The following is a 23,544-nucleotide window of genomic DNA, read 5'->3' on the forward strand; positions in this document are numbered from 1 at the left end:
GATTAGCTATTTAAAAAGTCCATAGTTGTTATTGATTGCAACGTTGCAAGGCTGTAGTGTAGTTAATTTGAAAGTGAAGGAATGATTGGACAGCATCAACAAGGGACACGAGGCCTATCTCTATCCCACTCTACCACAGGTTATCACGAGTCCTCAGGCCAGCAGGGATGGCAAAATTCCCCCTCAACTGTCACACTTTGGCTGTTAGGAAGGCTACGCAGCCTATTCTTTCGTGGCATGCAGAACAGAGAGCATATTCTCTTTAGAAGTAACAACTGGTGACAGCTGGTAGGCCACACTCGCCGTACTCCGTGTCTCTGACAGTAATCACACAGCATGTGCCTTCTTGACCTTGTACATCAGGTCACAGATGTAAAACATTTGGGTTGTGATGGCTGTGAATGGGGCGGGGCGGGTGGTAAAGCTGCCATATGATGCCATTGCCATCCACAAGTGGTGAGATGGTAGAGATGGTAAAAGGGAAGATAATCAATGCACAGACTACGTGGTCAAGGATTGATGAAGGTTCACTGTCCCATCCCCCACTAGGGTTGTGATCCTTTTAGTTTAGGATTTTATCGATTATTCCGGACCGGTTCCTTATCGATTCCCTCTAGTCTAAAAGCTCTGTTTCCTTAACGGTTCCCTTTAACGGTTCCACATGGCCCCTTACAGGTCTTTAACTCTACGGGTCCATTTGGTTCCATCATCCATCTCCACAGTGCACACTCTTCCATTTGTACACTCTCATGAGAGTTATGGTGGTCCTTGAAATTAAAAGCTTTGAGAACCACCGGTATTGTACCGTGAAGTCCACATACAGCTCTGACAGTGTGACCGACTGACCGATTCCAAATGTGATGGAACCATTTCTGGTTCCTCGCTTCTCTGTGTTACTGCTGGTAGAGGCCTTATGAGTGAGCGCCTGAGGCAGGGGCAATGTTATGTTTATTATACGCAAAACATCGAATAAAGCCCAAGTGGGGAAAAACACTTCACAGCAGCTGTCCGGAAAGTTGTCTGGTATGTAGGCTTTTCAGTTTTCAGACAACATTTATACAGCAGCAGGCTTTACATTTTCCACCAATAAATCATACATTCTTCCCCACCTTTGAAGCTAAGATGCCACACTGTGTTTCAATCAAAATCAAGTTGTAGAACATTTTGTTTGAGGAATAAAAACAAACCATGAGAAAGAACTGCAGTGTGGTTTTATCACACTTGCATCATACTGTCTGATAAATTAAGTGAACCTAGTTGAGTTGCCATGCCATCTATATTAAACAAAATCACACCCGTGTGAAGTGATCATACATACATCATGTCATTCCGGAATTTTCCGGCCAATCAGAATTTGCATCCTCACCCTCGTCTTCAATGTTTGTTACGCAATGTTTGTGTGTCACACAAACACTCAAAACTGGCCATTCATTGTCAATGGCATTTATTGTTTGTTGGGACAAACGCTCAAAGCTGGCCATTCATTGTCAATGGCATTTAATGTTTGTTAGAACAAAGTTTGTTTACAATACACAAACCCTCAAAGCTGGACATAGGAGGGGCTAGCGCCCCTCGACAATACACAAACTCATTAAAGCATGAATCTCATAGCAGATGGCCCGTAGCACTTACCACAGCCCCTTAGATAGCACTTTTGTAGACTTAGATTGCATTTTATACAGACTTATAGCATGCGATATAGACAGCACTAGAATTGCATTGTATGTAGTCATAGCACTTTATAGTATGTAAGTATAGTCAAGTATATATGTATAGTTTATATGTATAGTTTCATTATATAGAGATTCCACTGTCACGTTCCTAGCTTATGCATGTTTCTTGAATATTACTCTTTATGTATGTGATGTATTGCCATGCTTTTTGTTCTTACCTAATGTAAATCGCTCTGGATTAAGAGCGCCTGCTAAATGCCTAAATTGTAGCAGTATTACTATTAGTCCTGAGAAATTAGAACAAAGGACAGAAAGTTTCACCATGATAGCAAATGCCAACTTATCTGTTTACACAACTCTTTTCCATCTTAGAGGTTGAAGTTTATTAATTGATTGAATACCAGTACTTTATAAACGGTTTGCAGAAAGGTACAGTTATAATGCTAAAAGGATAACACAAAAACAGCTTAGGGCTTGTTTCCATTGTGGTCCTATGTATTCAATTCACCAAGACTTATAAAGACAATTCTGTATAAGAAATCATCAATACTATTTTTTTCCCCTGCATTATTTGGATTGAAGGCAACAGTCACAATGGAAGACGGTGAGAAGACCAGTGGAGAGCCAGCTATACAGACACCTAATGGAGAGCAACAGGTGAGTGCTGTTCCTTGACCACTTTCAACCTGGCTCCCTATTTTCCCTAGTTTTGTGAACATAGCCATTCTAAGAGCCCAGTAGCACACACCATGTCATAACGCATTGTGACTTGTGAGCTTGTAGATTTGCCACGCAACACCATTGCACAATGAAGTATTGTATAAAAACAGGGTCGTGGTTAAGCCTCTTAGAAAACTTTGTCATATTACAAGATAATCATTTTGACCTTCAGAATCTCAAATGGCTCACGTGTTAGTGGGTGGAATTTCTCATTAGCTGACATGGAATACTGAAAAGCTATTCTGTGAAAGCAGCAGCTCACAGTCACACAGAATACTGAAAAGCTATTCTGCATAAGCTATTGTGTGTAAGCAGAATGTCATACCCGTTACTGAGACTGGCTTTTTGTTGGCCTTTTCTTCATGTGGCCCTTGACCAGTAGTCTCGAAGATCTCTAAATCTTTACTGTATGTCTTGTTGTTAACTGTAGTGTTGAACTCTTCCCAGAATGTTGTGTCCAGGGTGGGGAACCTGCCTTTAATAAGTTCAGCGTGTGGAGTGGTGTCCAACGCCTACAGCAGCACCAAGGACAGCATGCCCTTGCTGAAGGGGGTGATGGATGCTGCGGAGAGTGGGGTTCGGACCCTGGGAGCAGTTGCGACCACAGGGTCAAAGCCCCTTTTGGATATGCTGGAGCCACAGAGTAGGTTCAAATTAAAGTGGTTACAGTAGATTATTTCCATACGGTCTCAGCATAAAATAGTGGGAGGTGACATTTTTCAAGAGTCCAACACATTAAACATCATTGATGTAAGATATAATGCAATGTTTAGCCTATGACTATTGGTGTAAGTGCATTCTTTTTCTTTTTTTTTTTAAACTTTTTTTTTAACAGCAGTCCTTACTTTTGAAGTGCCTTTCAGTGATGACTAGTATACATACAGTAACTTCAATAAGCTACTAAATCACTTGTTTAATGCATTCCTTTTTTATGGATGTTTCAGCTTCCACTGTTTGATGTTACGATATTCCTGACACAAAAGGATATGCTCATGTTTGGCCCAATATAATAGCCTTTCTCAATCAAAAATCTGGTTTAATGTGATTCTACTAGAATTTCAGAAATGGTATCCACAGCTTAATGTGATTCTACTAGAATTTCAGAAATGGTATCCACAGCAGTGGAAGTGACTAGGTTTACACATTTTTTGCTTTCTTATCTCAGCTTTCAACCACTTAACGATTTAAACCTATATACTTACTACTTAGTAAATTAATACTTAGTTGTGTGTGTGTGTGTGTGTGTGTGTGTGTGTGTGTGTGTGTGTGTGTGTGTGTGTGTGTGTGTGTGTGTGTGTGTGTGTGTGTGTGTGTGTGTGTGTGTGTGTGTGTGTGTGTGTGTGTGTGTGTGTGTGTGTGTGTGTGTGTGTGTGTGTGTGTGTGTGCGTGTGCGTGCGTTCTCTGTTTAATTGTAGTTTCTGCTGTGAATGACTATGCCATGATGGGAATGAGTAAGATGGAGGAGAATTTGCCCATCCTTCAACAGCCAGCTGACAAGGTTAGACAGAATGCCATATATTCCAGTTCTACACCACACAAGCAGACATCTTGAAACGTATGTATACCATACATACAGTATAACAATACGACTACATCAGTGCTTGTGATATAATAAACTGCATGTAACCATAACAATAATAAACAAAATATAATGGAAGGTGATAAGAGAATGAATTAAATCTTCTCAGAAAAGGGGCCGTATCAAATATGAATGAATATCATAAACGATGCAGAGCCACCCCCTGACAGAAATTCAGGAAGGGGGTGGAAGGGATTTCAACACAACTTATATGAGGTGATCTAAGATTAGATTCCCCTGTGGGGATTGCAACACGATTTATATGAAATGATCTAAGATTCCCCTAATAACCCCATGAACCATGGGAATAGCGCCATCTAGTGGCAGTGATGTCAGGACTTCAGTGGTCTATTGTGAATACTAATGGTTTGTAAAATGTATACTGGTATATATTTGTTTGTACTTGGTTGTGTTCCTGAATTGATAGAGCAAAATAACAGAGCCCATTTAACTCTGCCTTCGGGACACCTCAATGTGTACTATTTAATTTTCACTTACATAAAGGAGAACATTAATACGGTTTATTTGCATCAGTTTACAATCTCATTTGTTAGTGGGTCACATTGGTTCCAAATGGCCCATAACTTCTTATCACAGTTGTAAATGCTGAAATCCACTTACTCTGTTCAAGCGTTATTTAGGTTTATCATCTTCTCTCTCAGGTAGTGTCAGATACAGTGGACAAGGTGTACCAGTCTGTGACGGGAGCCAAGGATACAGTGGACAAGGTGTACCAGTCTGTAACGGGAGCCAAGGATGCTGTGACTGGAGCTATGTTTGGAGCGTGGATGGGTGGCATGGGGATGACCTGGGCAGCGGTCAGCGAAGGCATCAATTCGGTCCTGGGGAGCCGAGTGGGCCAGATGGTCAGCAGTGGGGTTGGCATGGCTCTCAATCGGTCCGAGGATTGGGTCGACCAGAACCTGCCACTTACTGAAAGAGAGCTGGGTCAGTAACTAGCTGCTAAACTTACTGTGTAGAGAAGTGGTTCCCAAACACTGAGTCGGAACCCATTTAGTTTTTAATTATTATTATTTCAAAAGATTAAAATAATAATTTAAAAAAAAAAATCGAAGGGGGGAAAAAACTTTAGAAGAAGTAGTGAAAATAGCAGATTGCTGCTGCGTTGTGAGCTTGTAGATCAGTTATTTTCACTAGTTTGGGTCCTTGGAAGACAACAGAGTTCTCTTGTGTCTCGAGCTAATACGTTTGGGAACCACGTCCTCTACACTGAATACATTACCAGTTGATGATTAGTCACACCAGCAGTGCTGCACTGTTGAGTGATATATTTCAGCAATCTGAATAATTAGCCATCTGAACGGCAAAAATGCTTTTTAAGTGATTCTGTGTTTTCCTTACACTGCAAAGAACAAATAGAATATGACATGACTGTTATATTTCCTAATTACATAGGCCGTTCCAGATGATGTGGTAATTTAAGATGTAGTACAGTGACTCGATTTGAACACATGAATGGCTCGGGCTATTCATAGCTGAGGAAGACTGGCCATTTCGATGAACACCCCAACTGTTAACTTGGCCCATAAACCTACAAAGATCTCCAGCACTCACAGCTTTGACACCTGCTACTGATGATGTCATGTTACCATGTAGACCTGCTGAACTGTACTTCATGTGATCATGACTGACACGGAGGTGTTCACTTTGAAATCTGTGACCTTCTAGAAACTGATTAGAGTTCTCAAATTCTGCCCGAACCCAATCCTACCCGACTGGGCCCAAAATGTATGCTAATTAGTTGGGATGAGCCTCGGAAAACACAGACACACGCGCACACACACAAAATTTCAACTGCCCTGAGCAGCCTAACAGTAAGGCCGGCTGAAATTGTCGAAAGTGGACGTTTTCAAGATGTTTTGGCCATTATCTCTGGAACGGCAGGTCCTGCTCAGTTCAAAGCTTGTTGACACCTTTTTGTGTTTTCGGGCCTAAAAGTATGGTAATTGTTCGGGCTGGGCTGAGCCTCGGGCCAACCCAGTAGGGCACAGTGAGGGCCGGGCCTTAATTTTGAGAACTCTAAAACAGATTGTGAATGTATATTTGCAGAAACAAAAACTGTTGAGATTATCGGTTGTTGGAGATTTCCGTTCTCTCTGTTTCAGCTGCTGTTGCTGAGCCTGTCACTAGTGAGGTGGGGACTACCCCACCTTCCAGCCCCGGCTATTTTGTCCGTTTGGGAAAGCTCTCTGCCAAGGTACAGGAGCGAGCCCGTGAGCAGTCCATGGTCAGGGCCCGGAATGCCAGGGATACCTCCTATTCTGCCATATCTCAGATTAAAAGTACTCTGGACCTACTGGAGAGTGCCCGCACCTCTCTGGGTACTGCCAGTAACCAGATAGGAGGAGCCCCCGAACAGCTGCTCCAGCTCTGGACCGAATGGAAGAAGAGGCAGCCTGGAGATGGACAGGTGGAGGCGGAGGTGGATGGTTCTAAAGATGAGAAGGAGGTGAGGTCAGGAGTCAGGACTGTAGTCTATGAAATAGATTCAAATTAAATAATTTTGATTCCCAATGCTATAAAGTTTGTACTTTATAGCATGCGAAATTTGTGTAAATAATGTATTACTATCAGAATCTCGCCTGAACAAGGGCAAGATTTCCCTTGAGGGAAAAACAACAGATGTCTCACAGCATGAGCATTGTCTTTTAAGGGAAGAAGACCAAAACCAGGCCAACTTCATTAAATGATAAATCAGTTATCCCTTCAGATGCATCACTATGTCAAGTTGCTTCATGAATCATCATCTGCCTACAGCAACTGGAATGGAGAGCCCTCTCCATGGTACACAGTCTGAGTGACCAGATCCGGGCAGCATGCTCTGGCGTGGTGTCCAGTGCCCAGGGTCTGCCAGCAGCGGTCCAGGACCAGCTGGCTACCGCACGCCGGGTGGCCGAAGAACTGCACTCATCCCTGGGGAACACCAGTACCATCACACCCCTCCTCCTGGAGGAGAGCCGTCGACGCCTAACACAGGTACTAATTACACCACCAGGCTGTCTGTTTTTATCGTGGCATGATTCAGTTCAAAGCTGGAAATGTTTTGCTTCACTTTTGTTGTCCTGTTGGAATCATTTAAGCACTTAACACTGTACAGTGAGTTAATACGTGCTTTACATTTTCATTAGTAAACCGATCATCACCCAAGAGAGCCACTGTAAAATCACGTTCAGTGAAAACAGGAAATGTATTATAAACAAATCCATTCCCAAGAGAATCTGCTCATTTGCATGTATTTTTGAATCTAGGGCAGTTTCTATTTCCACTCATTTAGCAACTCCTCAATGTTTGTGACACCTCCTGCATGACGATGTGAAGTTCAATTTAGGTATGCAAGTTTCAATGGGGATGAGGATTTAGATATTGGGTTTAAACATAATATCTTACTGCTCTCAGGTACAACACTCCCTGGATGGCGTTATGGAGTACCTGCTCAACAACACCCCGCTCAACTGGCTGGTGGGTCCATTCGCCCCAACGCTCGCTGAGAAAGAAGAGGGGGAGCATGCAGGTGTGAAGACAGACCCACCAAAATAAACCTGTTCTGTATCTTCATGGTTCGATGTGAAAACTGGGCTGATCACTTTAAAATTTTCCATTGCTGCTTTTATGACTTGAGATTGTGTTAAGATTTGTGTGGCTTATGTCTCAATAATGCACAAGCAACTGGTATGCACTAAATAAAATATATAGAGTACTTTATAAATGCATATTTACAATTGTGGACTAAGACTTTAAAGATATATATTTTGAACACATTGCCATTTGAATATAAAACTTGTGTGTAAATCCTAAACCCTCTAAAGAGGTGAAATCATTTATTCTGAGGAAAATAAATATGTATCTTTGGACCTGCTGGGGAAAATATGCCTTGTGTAATCTTATCCTAGAATTACTGTAAATGGGACCAAAACCATCTTTGAAAGAAACGTCACACACACACACACTCGGTCAGACAGACGGTGCCAAATATATCTTTCCAAGTTGACATGTATACACAGCATTTCATTTTTTTTTTGTATTTTTTTGTAATAATTCATTTGTGGATTATTATGTTTGCACTACATGGCTCTGGTTTGCACATAACTTTGTTGGTGGAAATGGCAGACTTGTTAATAATAAAGCATTAATAACAACAATGACCTGTCATGTCAGTGAAATTGGGAGTTGGGACTGCATAGCATCTCAGTGTGTCTGTGTGATGTGTACAGTGTAATGGATGATGGGGTCCAGTCAGTCCACTGATCTCTGGCTGAGTCCCATTTCATGGAATGATGAATTGTTGCTTGGGGTGACGTCATGCTCGTTGTTTCGAATGTCGGGAGCTAGCGCTGGTTAGGAGGCCGCGCGCACGCCAAGAGGACAGAAAACTTGTCCAAATCTGAAGACCAAGGTCGTCGACAGCCCTCGGTACTTTGACTTTCAGGTATCGCTTTTGCCCTGGGTGACTTTGTGACATATTCGTAGCCGATCGAATCCCCGTTAAACGTTATGCCAGACCGCTGTCGCGATGCGCACCGTATCTGGTTAGCTGGTAGTGTTAGCTGCCTGGCTAAAGGGCTGCTATAGCTAGCTATCGTTTTACTTGTCGGTTGGGGTTTATTTAAGTCTGGGTGCCATCGGCAGTTACAACGGTCGTTTTCAGTGAATGTGTGTTTTACTTTGGGATTGACTGTCTGTTAGTTGTGTAGTTTTGGGGGTATGTTCCGTCTCCTTTCTTTTCAGTGTCACATCAGCCACAACAAGTCGGCCAGCTGAGCTGGCCCGTTGTTGAGCTAACATCGCTGCTAGGTTTTAAATAATACTTAATCGCACGACCGTGTCGCTGGACAAAAATGACGTAATTTCAACTGAAAACAACAAATCGACACATTTTTTTTCTCAGTTTAAACTAGTTACGTCATTTGTTTTTGTCCGGTGACACGGTTGCGCGACAAAGTGTAAATGATCCTGTACAATACATTATATTTGCATTGAGCCCAACAACAAGCAGAGGACAGAGATTGTTTTTCGGCTGCGGACAAAACTAAAAGTGTGACAATGACAATCAGCCGTAAGTTGTTTATCCAGCTCTACTCGGCCAGCAGGATACACGTTTATTATCAGGAGGGCTTTTGTTCCATTTGTTTTCGCGTTCAGACTTGTGCAGACATTTCTTTGCTTTTGTTCTTTGTTGTGAACTTTGCTGGTGCCTGATCATCAAAACATCTTGCTGTGCGGCGCAGGCACAACTACTGTACAACTACAGTAGCAAACAAACAACCCATCTTTCTGTTGATGTTTTTGTTTAATATAAACCCGCTTGTTTGCATTGCCTTCCCAGTTTTTGTGATTGTTCCTCCTGACTGCCATGGCAACACTCTAGTTCATCATACCGATCATCATTATTGTTGGTACAGTAAAGAGGAAAAATGCCCATTTAAAGTTATTTGGGGTTTTTCACGTTAAGACTATGTCATTCTCAGTTTACCGTGGCAAAGTCGAATCCTGCTTATTTGGCATTATTGTGGTGGGGAACATAAGCTTGGTTGTCTAGTGTTCTATGCCTGTAACTATAACCCTTACAATGATACGACTATAACCCTTACAATAAATTACACACAGGTCTCCCTCTAGTTAGGGACACATACGTACCTATGTTCCCCAGGTTCTACTGTATAGTACAAAACACTGAAGTCCTTAAACCAGAAACCTAATGCTAACCCTAAACCTAGCCCCTTTCGGAACCCTCGGTTAAGCTTTTCTGAAGTTTGGACATCGCTTAACCGTAGGGTCCCTAATCGGTTATTCCACTCTTGTTGGGATGCAGATGTACATACCCTCCGTTCACGCAGAGCGGCACACCGCTTGAGTGTTGGTGAGATGTTTCAAAGATGCATAAAGCGGCTATAGGAGACAACGGAAACGTGGGAGAAATCGCATTAACTTAACTTATCTTTTTTTTTTTTAAGTTTTGGCTTCTCTGAAATTCTCTCTTCCTCACTTCCTTGACTTCCTTGTTGACTTCCCATTGTACCGCCTCCCGAGCGGCGACTGGCTAGCTGCACGTCCTAGTTACTGCCTCTGATTGGCCGACCGCGTACATGCAGGATGTTTATAATGCTGTTGTGTCGTGGGAGGCGGAACATGGGAAGTGAGGAAGAGAGAATTTCAGAGAAGCCAAAACTAAAAAAAAAAAAAGCCAAGGACCAAGACCACTTTTCAACCTATCTTCATATACTAGTCCTCACTAATAATCATGATAAAATGGCTACCATTTTTTTCTACTCGGTCTGTGTCTCATAGGAGGACTGTGGGCAGTTCAGAAAACCGTCCACCAGTGACATCATCGATGGGGAATCCAAGCTATTAAAAACTGCAGGCTTTCTAGTACTGAAAAGTTGCAATGCGAAAATGGAAGCCATCGTTCTCATGATAATAAAAATCTAAACATTTTTGTAAAAAAAATATTGTTTAAAATAATCTGCCTAACGATGATGTCACTGGTGGACGGGTTTCTGAACTGCCCACAGTCCTCCTATGAGAAGCAGACTGAGTAGAAAAGAATGGTGCCATTTTATCATGTTTATTAGTGAGGACCAATTATATGAAGATGGGTTGAAAAGTGGTGAAGTGGTCCTTTAACGGCATCGGCGGTTCAGAAATGCGATTTCTCCCACGTTTCCATTGTCTCCTATAGCCGCTTTATGCATCTTTGAAACATCTTACCAACACTCAAGCGGCACGCCGCTCGGTGTGAACGGAGGGTAGGGTATGTACATCTGCATCCCAACGAGAGTGGAATAACCGATTAGGGACCCTACGGTTAAGTGATGTCCAGACTTCAGTCTGTGAAAGTGGGGAACATAGAACCTGGGGAACATAGGGATGACCCCCTCTAATACTCCAATGCCAGTCTCCAAGCGCTTTTAGCTAGTTGGAAAAAAGAATCACCATATAGCCTCAGTCCCAGCCTTAATCATCTGCGAAGAGAAAAGCCTGGTCACAATATAAGGCAGAGATTGCATAGCCGGAAGTGTCTGTCCGGAACATCCGTCAGATGTATTTCCCCCGGATACGATATTTTTCGACCAATTCACAACACTTGTAAACAGAGAATGTAAACAGATTTGTAAAGCATCAACGTCATTTCCTTGAGCGGTACTTCTTCCAAAATCCTTCTACTTCCGCCAAATTCCAGCAATGCACTCTACAGCGTAGGTCTTGCCCAGCGTGATCACCATATAACAAAATAGACCGTAGACTGGACACTTAATAGTTTTGACTAACTCTTCCAACCCTATTTTCAGGAATATCCTCTCCCGTCCCCCTTACCCCTTTTGTCAGAGAGCATGGCTCAGGAGGCCAATCAGACGCAGGTGCCAATGCTTTGCGCGCTGGGATGCGGTTTCTATGGTAATCCACGCACCAACGGCATGTGCTCGGTCTGCTACAAGGAACACCTACAGAGACAACAGGGAGGGGGGCGATCCAGCCCCCCAGGAGAGAAAGGTAGGAAGATGGTTAGAGGGCTGACCTAAAAATAAAAATAAAATAGTATGGGTCAGGTAAGAACAACAGAAATGTTACCCCAAAATGGCCTAATGGGGGTGCTAGAATCTGCTAAAAGGGTCTGGAGAAAATCTGGCTGCCTGTACTTTGGCATTAGAAAGCAAGAGAGTGATCTCTCCATTGTTAGTTGACAATGACTCATAGCACATCATGCTAGTACAGTGCAGAGCCATAGACTAAGACAGAGTTACAACAACTCTGTTCACTTCATGGGGCCAGTCCAATGGCGGCTCTTCTACATAGACTTCTATTGGCGAATAGGGACACCGGAAGTTTGCGGAATGCATTGGAGTCATGGACTCGTGCGAGTACATGAACCACGTGACCGTGCTGTTTTATGCCCCCTCAATGTCGCAACTCTGTCTATACTCTATGGCTCTGGTACAGTGTATAGCAATGAATAGCATCACAATGTTATGTCAAGTAAACAAACATAGTGTGACCTGTGAGGATAAATTGAAAATCCTGCACGGTACGGTATATGTTTTACTATAAACCCTTTGGGGGTTCTCCTGCATAATCCCTGTTATGTTTCTTTATATAAATAAATAAAATAATAATATATATATATCTTTGTTTTATCAAGCCCTTGTGTTCTATTAAATATTAGCATGTGAATTCAATACAGGTGGAAGAGTTGTGGACGTGTGTGAAAATTGTGTTGTGTCCTATTCTGCACAGTTGCAACATCACCAGCAGGGTCCCCAGGAGCAGTCGCTTTGTCTGTAGAAAGCACGACCCCAGAGCCTTGCACAGCGGGGGTGGGAACGCCACCTGAAGATAGGACACCCAGGTATGTTGAATGACCGACAGGGAATCTGCTCAGCCCAGTTGACTGCGAAACGCATGGTTTCTAATCGTGTGTGTGTGTTTGTGTGCGTGTGTGCGCGTGCAATTTCAGCCCCAGCTCACCCAGCCCTGTAACCCAGCAGATGACAGCAATGAGCATTTCCCAGGATTCAGCAGCTGTAGACTCGGACCGGGCTGAAGCAGAGGAAGAGGAGGAGGAAGGCACATCCAAAAACACAGGTCAGACAGGATCACAGAGACAAGACATGCATGTTGACAATGGTGGCTCGGGACTCTAACCTGCAACGCACCAAGGCTACATTGAGCCTTGGTGCCCGTACCGATACGACAGCTTTTCGGGCCAAAAATCTTTAACCCATTTTGACCTGAGATCAGATTCTAAAAATGTCTTCTACATCCTGACAGTTTTCTGAAAAAGCTGTTTCTATGTCAGTCGTTCTCAAACACTTTCAAGTCACTTTTCACGATTCTTCAAAAATAGCAGACATACAAGCTCGTAGCGCGCCACTCGGTGGCGCGCTATGAGCTTGTAGATCTGCTATTTTTCAATAGCTAAAGCATAACATAATGCTAACACCAAAAGGGGTTCCCGCCCAAAATGGGTTAAATGTTGAGGTTTTCTATTTTCAGACAGCAACCGAAGGATAGACTGGTGTAACTGAGCTCATCCAACTTCTCTTGTTCTCTTGTACCAGAGCCAGTAGGAGAAGTGGCACAGACTTCTGATGGTGACCAGACTCCAGATAAAAACAAGAAAAAGAACCGCTGCTTCACCTGCCGGAAGAAAGTGGGCCTCACTGGTGAGGAAGAGAATTTCAAGTTATACACGGCAATTGATTCTACCGTAGTTAACTACTGACACTGTTCAAAGGTTTATGGGTCACATAAGCTGTGAGCTAAGATAATTTTTATTACCCTCACAGTTTCAACTATTTCAAAATCATGTGCACATTTCTCATTTTTATTAGTTTATTTTTAAAACTTATTAGACTTCTGTGGACTTTTTGGGACACTATCCTAGATTGATGTCGTTACTTGCATCATATTGGTCCTTTAGTGCAAATGTGTGGTTGTTGGATTGAATACTATTGCCAGAGTGCCCTTTGGTACCAGAGCGCATGTTGGCACCAAAGTGGACCAGTAGCAAAGAAGAACACTTAGGTCACATTCTCAGAATGTTCTGAGGGCTAAGATAGCTAAGGAAACCAAATCATGTTATTCATGGTATTTATATCATGAGTGATCATGGCTCACTAGGACTCTGCAAATACACTGAGTCATTTGGGTTTGTGTGTGTTTCTGAAATTACCTTTTGATTGGTTGAATACTTTACAGGTAATGGAGTCAAATGTTTTGCTATAAGGATGACACCAAAACCCCCAGGGGCTTGTTTCCATTTGACTTGTTCTCTTGTGCTCTTCAATGTGGGCCATTCTACCGATTCGGTTCAAATTCAGAGTTGGAAATTGTGTGAAAATCTTTCCTCTCCCAAAATTTGTCACTTTCTTTTTCCCTGTACAGACCATTTTTAAGAATGTATGTAGGTGGTTCCACAATTAAATACATTTACATTGATATGTTAACATTTTTTAGAGGACGGGGACAGTGGACTACTCTCATTCAACAGCACCAGTTGCAGAGAGGGGAGCACATACGCCTAATTTATGCCTCGTTGCATAGAGAGGAAAAATCGGCCAATATCGGCCAAAATATCAGCCAAAATCATCTTTTGCCCAGATTTCCGATATCGGCACCGATAATCGGTTGATCCCTATTTCCAAAATGACCATTCTCAGTCCATGATGTAGGCAAATGTGGTCCACCCCACCTACCACTGTAGTAGTCGAGAGCAACATACTGCAGGCTAGTAGTGCATTTCACGGTCCAAGGCATTTCACAGTGCACTGCTGGCTTGCACACCAATGCTGAACTGGTCAGCCTAAAAAAAGTCTCCTGGAGTCAAGCTCGTAATCCTTAAAATCCTAATCCTAAAAACTTGTATTTGGTCTCTCTTTGTCTGATGAACTGGTTTATTTTTGATTAATGTCAGAATCAGAAACACTAAGTGTCAGATATATTTCCATATAGGAATTTGACTGTGTACTGTAATATGTAAACCGTAGATCAATATACATAACCCTGACACACAGGACAGACCGTACCTCACAAATACAATAGGGATGCACTGATAAGGAATTGCTAAACAGAAATTATAATAAATATCTGATTTTGTGGCATTTCTTTTGCATTTAACAAGTTCAAACTATAATCCACAGTTTATGTAATATGAGTAGGAAAGGCTAACACTTTAAGGTCTAAAGGTCTATCATTGTTTGTTTTCCATAGACAAATCATACTGATACATTCATTGTAAACACAATTTGCAGTTAACACAAGAATAACTAATTATCTTCTGACTGGCCTCTTCAAATATGAATCCCCCCACCACTGACTTCTTTAAAACTAATTTACTACAGCGGTTGCGCTCTTTCAAATGGTCCTCACCGCCGGCCATGGAAAAGGTATATTTTGAAAACCCGGAACCGGATGTAGTTATCGGTCATTACTGTGATGTTAGTGGCGGCACGCACAGTCGCAACGGCTCGGTGCACTCCCCAGCACATTGTAATTTCGTTGTACCTGTACCTGTTACAATGACAATAAAGATCTATTCTATTCTACTGCTCTGCCACTCGGTGCGTGACTTTCATCAGAAGCGTTAATATTGAAACCGCGAGGTAGCCCGGATTCTTTATTGAGCTCCTAGCATCAACGTTCTGTATAATCACCTCAATGTGAGCCTCAATTCTGAGAAGAAAAAAAAACAATTGTGGCGTATAATGGAAGTGGATAGAGGGGAAACATTTAATTTACAGACCACAGCGGAAGCGAGCATTGAATAGCGTCGTGGAAGCTAATGTACAGTAAATATAAAAGAGGCTATTCTGGATCAATAAATAACCTTAATAACTCGTCCAACTTGCCTTTTCAGTGTGGTCCATTAGGAAATAACTCGTCCAGCTCGGCTTTGGCAGCCAATGAGTTTAATTGGCAAGCAATTAAAAAACAACTGTCACCAATCAAAAGCACCAATGTGGCTTGTTTCTTTTGTGGTCCACTATGACATACTGTGTACAGAGTCACATAGTAACAAATAGGATAGAAAGACTATGGCTAGAAGGCCTGCAAGTAGAACATGAGGGCAAAAACCATACAGTAACCAATATCAAATGCTCTGCTTGATAACTAAGTGTAAAATAGATACAAATAAAGAAAGGTCTGAGAGGGATGTTAATGATTCATCGATGCTTGATTATAAGAATCGATCAACTTATAGAAGGTAGACACTTAAGAGTAAATGAGTGACCGCATTTATTTCTGCAGGTGTCCAGGACACATGACATTCAGGACTGATAAGAGTACACGACTACAGTACATCCACTGGATGGTGCTGTAAGTGATATATTACCGTATATACATTTTAACAAAAAGCTTTTTGTAAAAACGTTAAAGCTCTATATTCATATATATTAATTATAACAAAAAGCTTTTTATGAATGCGTTAAAGCTCTATATTCAAACGAGTGTTTGTTCAGTAACAGGGGTCTCCTCATCTCTCCAGCTCTAGTAAACGGAAAGTAATTTTTCAGTTGGGTTGCCAATCTCATAAGATTTATCAGCGTAAAATGTGTAGTGACCTGTAGTGTTTTGTTTTACACTTTGAGTGGTGCTAGCCACTCCAAGGAACAGCAATGTGTGTCTGTATGTCTCCATGTACGTCCCCATGTATGCATGTCCAAATTAGTACGTCAATAGCATTTGTGGACCAACAGTGACACTGTCACTGTTGAGCAGCACTGCAGCATGCACAGTCGCACACACTCTCACACACGGCAACACTTAAAGGGGAATTGCGCACAAGCTGCTCTTACTGTATATGAAGACGCGTATCTATACCGTTCCATACCGTCTGTGCGGGTCAAATGCTAGAACTCTTATTCAATCGCTCTTGAATTCAAAATTTGTTTTTGAGTGGTGCAACCACTCCAAGGAACAAGAATGTTCCTATGTCAATTTACAATTTTACAATTTAGGCATTTAGCAGATGCTCTTAATCCAGAGCGATTTACATTAAGCAATAACAAAAAGCATGGCATACATCACATATATAAAAGTAGTTATCATGAAACATGCGTAAGCTAAGAACGTAACAGTGGAGTATCTATGTAAACTATACATACTATACTATATTATATATTATACATACACATATACACTTAGTGTATATGTGTATGTCTATAAAGTGATATGACTACATAAAAATGCAATTCTAGTGCTGTCTAGGTAACATGCTATAAGTCTGTTTAAAATACTATCTAAGTCTACATAACGTGGACATATTTCCATATGTTTAGAGTACCAACAGGGGGCACTGTTGCACCACTCACTTCAAACTGGTCTGATTTTTGTTTACATCTGTTCTAGATGATATGAAAGGTTAGTCCATGGAGACTTGTTGCTGTAACTCTTCCTGTCAAGGACTATTAAAAGAGGACAGGAAGCTAAGACCGTACGGTGGAATCCATGTTGCTCCCTGGAAGGAAAGAAACATGCGCAATGGGCTATATGCAGCAAACACTTCCGCATTCAGCTTCCTTGGTCTCAATTTCGCATGTTTCTTTCCTTCCAGGGAGCAACATGGAGTCCACCGTACGATCTTCGCTTCCTGTCCTCTTTTAATAGTCCTTGTTCTACGTGACGTTAGACCCTTCCTACCCTTTTCTTAAAGGATCAGCGCCCTCTTTATATATTTATTTTTTGGTCCATATACATATTAACATAATTTTGTAAAAGCGGCTAGGAAGAAACGGGTCTGATTCTTTTTCTTTTCTTCCAATTTCATGTCTTTTATTGAATGAATTTGGTATCCCAAACTGAAAATGTATTTTTTTGATGGTGTTGGGAGGCTGGGGATCAGATAAATCTGACATGTGACCATTGCTAATAGCTGCTGTAATGACAGAATTCCCACAGAGATGACTACATTTGTGTCTTGGATGTTGATTACTGTTGACCATGTTTTCCCCCCTTTTTCTTCTTTTTTTTTAAAGGTTTTGACTGTCGCTGTGGTAACCTATTCTGCGCCATTCATCGCTACTCTGACAAACATGACTGTCCCTACGACTACCGGGGTGCTGCTGCTGCCCGTATACGCAAAGAGAACCCCATCGTGGTGGCTGAGAAAATTCAGAAGTTATGAGGACTGAGCACTTTAATATAAAGTCTCTCCCGACACACAGTGTGAATACAGAACAATGGCGACTTGGATGAAAAACATGATGAAATGGCTTCATTTTTTCATGGTAGTCTAAGATGGGTGGGGTGGGGTGATGCAGTCACAGCCCCTGTCCAGACGCTCCCTTCAATACCATCTCCCTTTCTCTCTCTCTCCACCTGCGACTGCGATTGAATGCATTTGTGAGTGTGAATGAAAATGTGTGTGTGCGTGCGTGCGTGCGTTTCCAAGAGAGTCGGGGAGAGAGCAGTAAGGATATGGTGGGCATTAGTGTTGCTGTGGGGAGGGAAGACATTTAATTAATTTTTCTTTTGTTTTTCTTTTTAATCCCTTTTTGTTGTTTCTCAACTTGGGAAACATGTGAGTTTATTTTTATACAATCCCTGTGAGGTAGTTAAATGAGACAGGGGTAAGCTGTTTAAGAGCGCTGCCACAGCTTGGCTAAGGACAAAATGACAGAGAAAGGTCAATTGGGAAGGCTAGTAAGCTAAAGAACCGACTGGGTCCTTCCATGTATCAGCAAGGACTTTTTAGGACATAGATTATCCCCCCAGACTAAAAATGATGTCAAATTGACCTATTTGTTTTATTTTCTTCTCTCTTTCACATACCCTTTTTCTTTGGTTCACAAGAGGTTGAACTTCCAGGTCTCTGCATTTTCCAGGGATTCTCTTTATATCGTGTTAACATACGGATGTTGGGTGCATGAACAGTTATTGGAGTGGGCAGGAGGGGAGGGGATCTATTGAGAACTTTGACTTAAGCGAGTGATTGAATTCTGTTTTTTTCCCCCTTTGTTTTAATGAGCGTATGACATCAGAAGATCTATATTAATATATTGTAGTTAGCTTGAACTGTGTGATTGCATTCTATTTATTTTATTTTTTTCATAATTTGGTTGGTCTGTGCTGGAGGATTGGCAGCATGTGTCAGCAAATCATAGTGATTTGCACTTAACCTTTTCAATTATATTTAAGTGATTCCATTTTGATTATGTAACCATTTGAAGAAAAAATATATACAAGCTCTGATATATGATGGAGTAGAGTCCAGTTAATCTGTTAAAGATTGTGCAGTAAAATGTCAGTTAATTATTTTATTTTATTCTCCTTTTTTTTTCTCCTCTTGGATTTGGACACCAAGCACAACAAAATAAAGTGTTGTCAACTGCAGAGCACAATACAACATGTATGCCACACCTACTCAGTTATTTTCAGCATCTGGGTCATTTCTAGTTTTAGAGCTGATCAGAGTATAGGGGGCTTGCAGAACAATTCTTGCTGATTAGTCGGACATCCGGTTATAGTAAGGTGTAGTATTGAGCTCTTGAATGCCCTTTTTTGTTCTGTGGAAGCACGCCAAGTGGATATCCATGTTTCTCCAACCACCAGCAGACCACTGACACATGCTGAATGAAAACTGAACTGGGTTGCAATGACTCTGTATGGTGATATGGTGACACCTTTTGCTCTCAGCTGAAGTGAATATTGTTGCAATACTACAGAGATGCAGCGTGCTGTGCTTTTATGATGTGCTGAAGTTGCAGAAGAGTCCTTGCTATGAAGATCGCTTCTAGCTAGCTACTCCTAGGAAGATCCAATTTGCATGCATATGTGTGCAGTCAGACACATTATTTTGTAATTGACTGTACTTTTTGAAAACGAAGCAAGAATGTTTTAAAGAGACTGCAGTAGCACAATGCATGCATGGCTGGAACCTTGGCTGACCGAGGTTCAAATTAACAGGACTCTACTGTTTCAAATGTAAATACCATGTTGCTCCTATCCATAGTATAATCCTATGTAGATTGTTGCCAGAGTCAAGGGGGATTAAGGTAAAATAGTAATGTTGTATAAAAGTGCTTTTCATAATTATCCAAAAGAGAAAAAGAATGTGCCTGAGATGGCACCTATTTGTTTTCTTTTTACCCCTTTAATTCACTGGTTATACCTGCCTAGTATAAGGGGGTGGGGGTAACTATTGTCAGACTAGAGAAATTGTACTGGCTTGTAACCACCACTAATGTCCTCATGCAGGATTGCTCCAAGATCTTCTTTACTGACCAGCAGCTCCATTTGGCATTTCTATGAATACATTACCCATATATGTAAAGTATTGATCTGAGCAAGGGCCCCATGGTTTGCACTGGCTTTATAGTGTTCAAGATGTCCCTACATGCCTCTACTGTTAAGATTTTCGTATTTAGCCTTGCTGAAGTACAGGATCCTAATCCATGCCTTTATTGTTATAAATGACTGTTCATAAGATAGAGATGATATTGAAAGTTGTTAGGCCTATGTGAGGTGTGCACAGAGGTTCCCTGATACAGGCTTCATTTTGGTCATAAATAATTGTGCTTTTTCTTTGTCTTAATCATCATTAAATATATAAGGCTTGGAAGAGATGCAATGAATGGGCTCAATATGCATTTCTAGAAGTCTACATGCATTAAGTGATGAGAATTACTCAATTTCTAGCATATCACCTGTTTGCTTGGCCTGTATTCATCCATCTCTCCTGTGTTTGAATAATTAGCCTTTATCATGATTCCCTAGAAAGTCTTACTGATGGTCAGGTCTAACTGGATCAGTGACTTGGCGTGCGAACTGTGAGACTTCAGGGAGTTAGAGTTATCAGCGTAGTTATTTGAATTTCTCACTAATGATCACTGACTTCAAAAAGTAGTTCATAGTGATTGCTGTGTGATGGAAATGTACATTAAAATAATCTTATTTCAGGATACTTGTGAATGGACCGTCCCAACAATTTCCCAGTGTGTCTCTTGTGTGGTTACGTGCTTATAAGCAATTCTGCCTTGCCTGCTGGTTTGAGTTTCACTCTAAAAAGCTGGCCCTTAGAAGATACTCCCCTTCCCTTGACAGATCTAAGATTAAGAAACTACACCGACTTGATGTACATGCCGGGTCTACAGCACTTTTCATGTTAACAGGAGGGAGTCATTTCTTGAAATGGGGCACAGTTCTGATGGGTTAGACGTCCTTTTAAGCTACAGACTTAAATGAACTGAACCATTCTGTCTTTCACTGTGTGTATGATTGTTCAGATGTGTGAACGTTATGCGTGTCATGGTTTTACACATGCTGTTTTATATTGACTGCTCATATCACCCGGTATTTTATTTAATTTCTTTTTTTGTGGAAATGTGAGCGGTTTGAATGTAAACCACCACAATTCATGCAATGGAGTGTCATTTTTCATCAAGCTATACCTAGCTAATTGACGTGTTTATTTTGGGGTTGGGGTTGTTTGGGGAGCAGATAGAACTGAGATTGATAAATCACTGCAGTTCTGAGTGTTTTGTGGTGAGGGACTTGGCACCAGCAAACTAACTAGATATCCTAAATATTATTACATTATACTTTTTTCCCTTGTTGATTTCATGGAGTTTTGATGTGTTCGATCTTGTTTTTAGCACAACTTTACATAATCATTGTACTCATCAAACAAGGCTTATGGTTGATGGTAGTGATGGTGATAAATCCACTTAACCACGTGTGACTGAATAATATGGTTAATATTCTCTTGTGTTTTACAGCAGCACATGACATGGTATCTATTAGAGACAGTGAAGATGAAGTCATTATTTCTGTCTCGAGGTTGAGGGACACCAAATGAGTTCTAGAATGTCCACAGAGTTGATAGTTCTGTCCTGCAAGAAAACCTTTTGGCACTCCAGTCCCCCAGAAACACCACCAGATAACTTTTTGTTTTGTTTTTCTTACAAAAAAAAAAGAAGAATAGGATTGTATGATGTGTAAGAGTAAGTATAAAACAAATAAAATCACAAAGTTTATTTTAAATTACACTTGTTTTTTGCATCTATTTGCTTAATTTGAGCATTTTGTTCTGCAAAGGCTTGAGAGGCAGAAACGATCACTAACACGGTAAAAGCTGTTGTAGCCTACATATATGCACAGTAGGCCTACCGCTTTGTACTTATGTATTTGTCTCAGACTCAGCAAAACGCCATAGAGACAAATGGCTGTACACAATGTCACCAAATGTTTAGCTGGAAAGTATGCTGGCTGTAACAGGAATTTACCATGAGGTCTGTCACCCCACAGAGTTCAATACCTTCACTCATACTAAAACCCGATACTCATGGTTTGTGTGTATGCTCTATAGCCATTAGGATAACCCATTACCTTATACATAAAAAAAATATGTAGTTACTAACCATTCCATTTATGTATAGCTATTAACTACCTCTACAGTACACTAATAATGATTGGCATCTGCTCCTTTTTATTTATTTATTTATTTATTAACTTTTGTTAGTTTTCTTTAAAAGAAAAGCATACAAACTTTTACTAGTATTCTTTATTGGCATGCTATTTTTAATGAAACAAATGTTCATATTGGGCCAGGCTATGGTTTAAGGCAGATGCATATTCGTGTACTTGTCAAAATCATGTTGTTTACTAGCCTAGCCCTAGTATACACATTTAGGTAATCGCAAAGACTTGAGCAGACCGGATTGTTCTATCTACGCACATATAACAGTAGCTCATACAGTACCAGCAGGGAGCCCTGCCCACTGCCACATCAGCGGCAGCCCCTTCTCTACATTGGGCCTTTTTGCAGGTATTAACATCTGTATCCAATTTACATGACCTAAGCTACATTCCTGGCTGACCTGGCTGCTGTCAGACAAATGAAAGCAACCAAGTTGGATCGTCAGACCAAGTGCATTGAAAGTTTCTGTTGAAAGTTTTACACTTTTTGTGACATCTTTATTGTTATCACCTGTGCTTCAGTGAAGTTCCTCCTTTACCAAACAAAGTATTAGGCCTACTATTAACCAACTAGGTGGTTCCTGGAACAAGGTTTCCCTTCCATGAGCACCTCATCACCATCTATTCTCTACAGTTGACTCCTACCTTTCTCTCAGTGGTTCTCAAAGTAAACTAGAAAAAGTGCCCTTCTGGGCACAGGTCACAGTGTGTGTGTGATGTTTGGCAAAATGTTTAAGAGCAATATAAACGTGTGTGTGTGTGTGTGTGTGTGAGACGCGGCTTGGCCTGTTGTAGCGCCACCATGAGGCTTATTTGAAAACTGTCAAGTGGCATTTCTTCCAAAGCCTAGTGGGAATATGCATGCACAGTTTCACCACAATCGGACGCTGCGTTGAGTAGTTGTGGCGATTTGTACAAAACGGGTACAAAGCGGGCTACTCCTGAAAAGTTTAGAAGCCAATCGTAGCCAATGAGGGTGGATTATGAGAAATCAAACAAACCCGTCTTGATCACATGACTATGGAGAGCATGTGTACCGATTTGCGTGACATTTGGATAAAATCTGAAGGAGTAATATTAGAAAATGTGTTTTACATATGTCGGCCTCCTGGTGGCGCTATAAAGAGCAGATGTGAAAAATTCAAGGTTTTTCCTTGGCGTCTAGGGAGTTGGCATACAAAGTTATCCACAGATCCGTGCAGTTAGAGGTAAAAACACTTTTCGGCCAGTTATAGCGCCACCATGAGGCTGAGTTGAAAATGTTCATGTGGCATTTCTTCCTCGGCCTAGTGGGAATGTGCGTGCACAATTTCACGGAAATCACACGATGTGTTCATGATTTGCAGCATTTTGTTTGAAACTGAGCACTCCTGTAAACTTTGGAAGCCAATCTTAGCCAATCAGGATGGAGTCTAAGAAATCTGAAAGACCCGTTTCGTTGAATGGCTCTAGAGAGACTGTGTACCAATTTGCGTGATGTTTGGACAACATCTGTAGGTGTACTGTCCAAAAACTTGTTTAGAACAAAGCGGCCTCCTGGTGGCGCTATAACAGGCCGTTCTGGAAATTTTGGGGCAGAGGTTCATCGTTGGCATCCAGGGAGTGTGTGTGCAAAATTTGGCATCGACCGGGTTAACG

General features: G+C 41.4%; 2 protein-coding genes across 5 annotated transcripts in view; both read left to right on the forward strand.

The window, feature by feature from the left end:
- plin3 (perilipin 3) overlaps positions 1-8,132 on the forward strand; it is a 9,550-nt gene extending 1,418 nt beyond the window's left edge. Inside the window, exons 2-9 of one of the 2 annotated variants that reach the window (XM_079505129.1) lie at positions 2,256-2,330; positions 2,841-3,036; positions 3,809-3,891; positions 4,635-4,658; positions 4,701-4,920; positions 6,099-6,442; positions 6,751-6,969; positions 7,390-8,132. In XM_079505129.1, the coding sequence (XP_079361255.1) occupies positions 2,268-2,330; positions 2,841-3,036; positions 3,809-3,891; positions 4,635-4,658; positions 4,701-4,920; positions 6,099-6,442; positions 6,751-6,969; positions 7,390-7,530 (1,290 nt within the window). In that variant the 5' untranslated portion in view covers positions 2,256-2,267 and the 3' untranslated portion in view covers positions 7,531-8,132. Of the gene's footprint in view, positions 1-2,255; positions 2,331-2,840; positions 3,037-3,808; positions 3,892-4,634; positions 4,921-6,098; positions 6,443-6,750; positions 6,970-7,389 lie in introns of both variants that reach the window. The other variant, XM_079505128.1, reaches the window with a different exon arrangement.
- A 97-nt stretch (positions 8,133-8,229) lies between these two features.
- Positions 8,230-21,471, forward strand: LOC306925955 (AN1-type zinc finger protein 5). 3 transcript variants are annotated; one of them, XM_079505130.1, is made up of 6 exons: positions 8,230-8,419; positions 11,283-11,484; positions 12,226-12,337; positions 12,446-12,573; positions 13,050-13,154; positions 17,466-21,471. In XM_079505130.1, exons 2-6 carry the CDS (start codon positions 11,325-11,327, stop codon positions 17,612-17,614), a joined length of 654 nt encoding a protein of 217 aa, XP_079361256.1. In that variant the 5' UTR covers positions 8,230-8,419; positions 11,283-11,324; the 3' UTR covers positions 17,615-21,471. The 3 variants fall into 3 exon arrangements, with proteins under 3 accessions (XP_079361256.1, XP_079361257.1, XP_079361258.1); XM_079505131.1 differs by having other exon boundaries at positions 8,230-8,403; XM_079505132.1 differs by lacking the exon at positions 8,230-8,419 and adding an exon at positions 10,824-11,189.
- Positions 21,472-23,544: the final 2,073 nt, after the last annotated feature.

This window comes from Electrona antarctica (genome assembly GCF_951216825.1).
Source record: "Electrona antarctica genome assembly, chromosome: 7".
NCBI classification, from domain to species: domain Eukaryota; kingdom Metazoa; phylum Chordata; class Actinopteri; order Myctophiformes; family Myctophidae; genus Electrona; species Electrona antarctica.

Coding starts and splice junctions, on each gene's coding strand:
- LOC306925955 (XM_079505130.1), top strand. CDS start 11,325: ATGGCTCAGGAGGCCAATCAGACGCAGGTGCCAATGCTTTGCGCGCTG. Junction 11,485..12,225: donor CAGCCCCCCAGGAGAGAAAG/GTAGGAAGATGG, acceptor TATTCTGCACAG/TTGCAACATCACCAGCAGGG. Junction 12,574..13,049: donor AGGCACATCCAAAAACACAG/GTCAGACAGGAT, acceptor CTCTTGTACCAG/AGCCAGTAGGAGAAGTGGCA.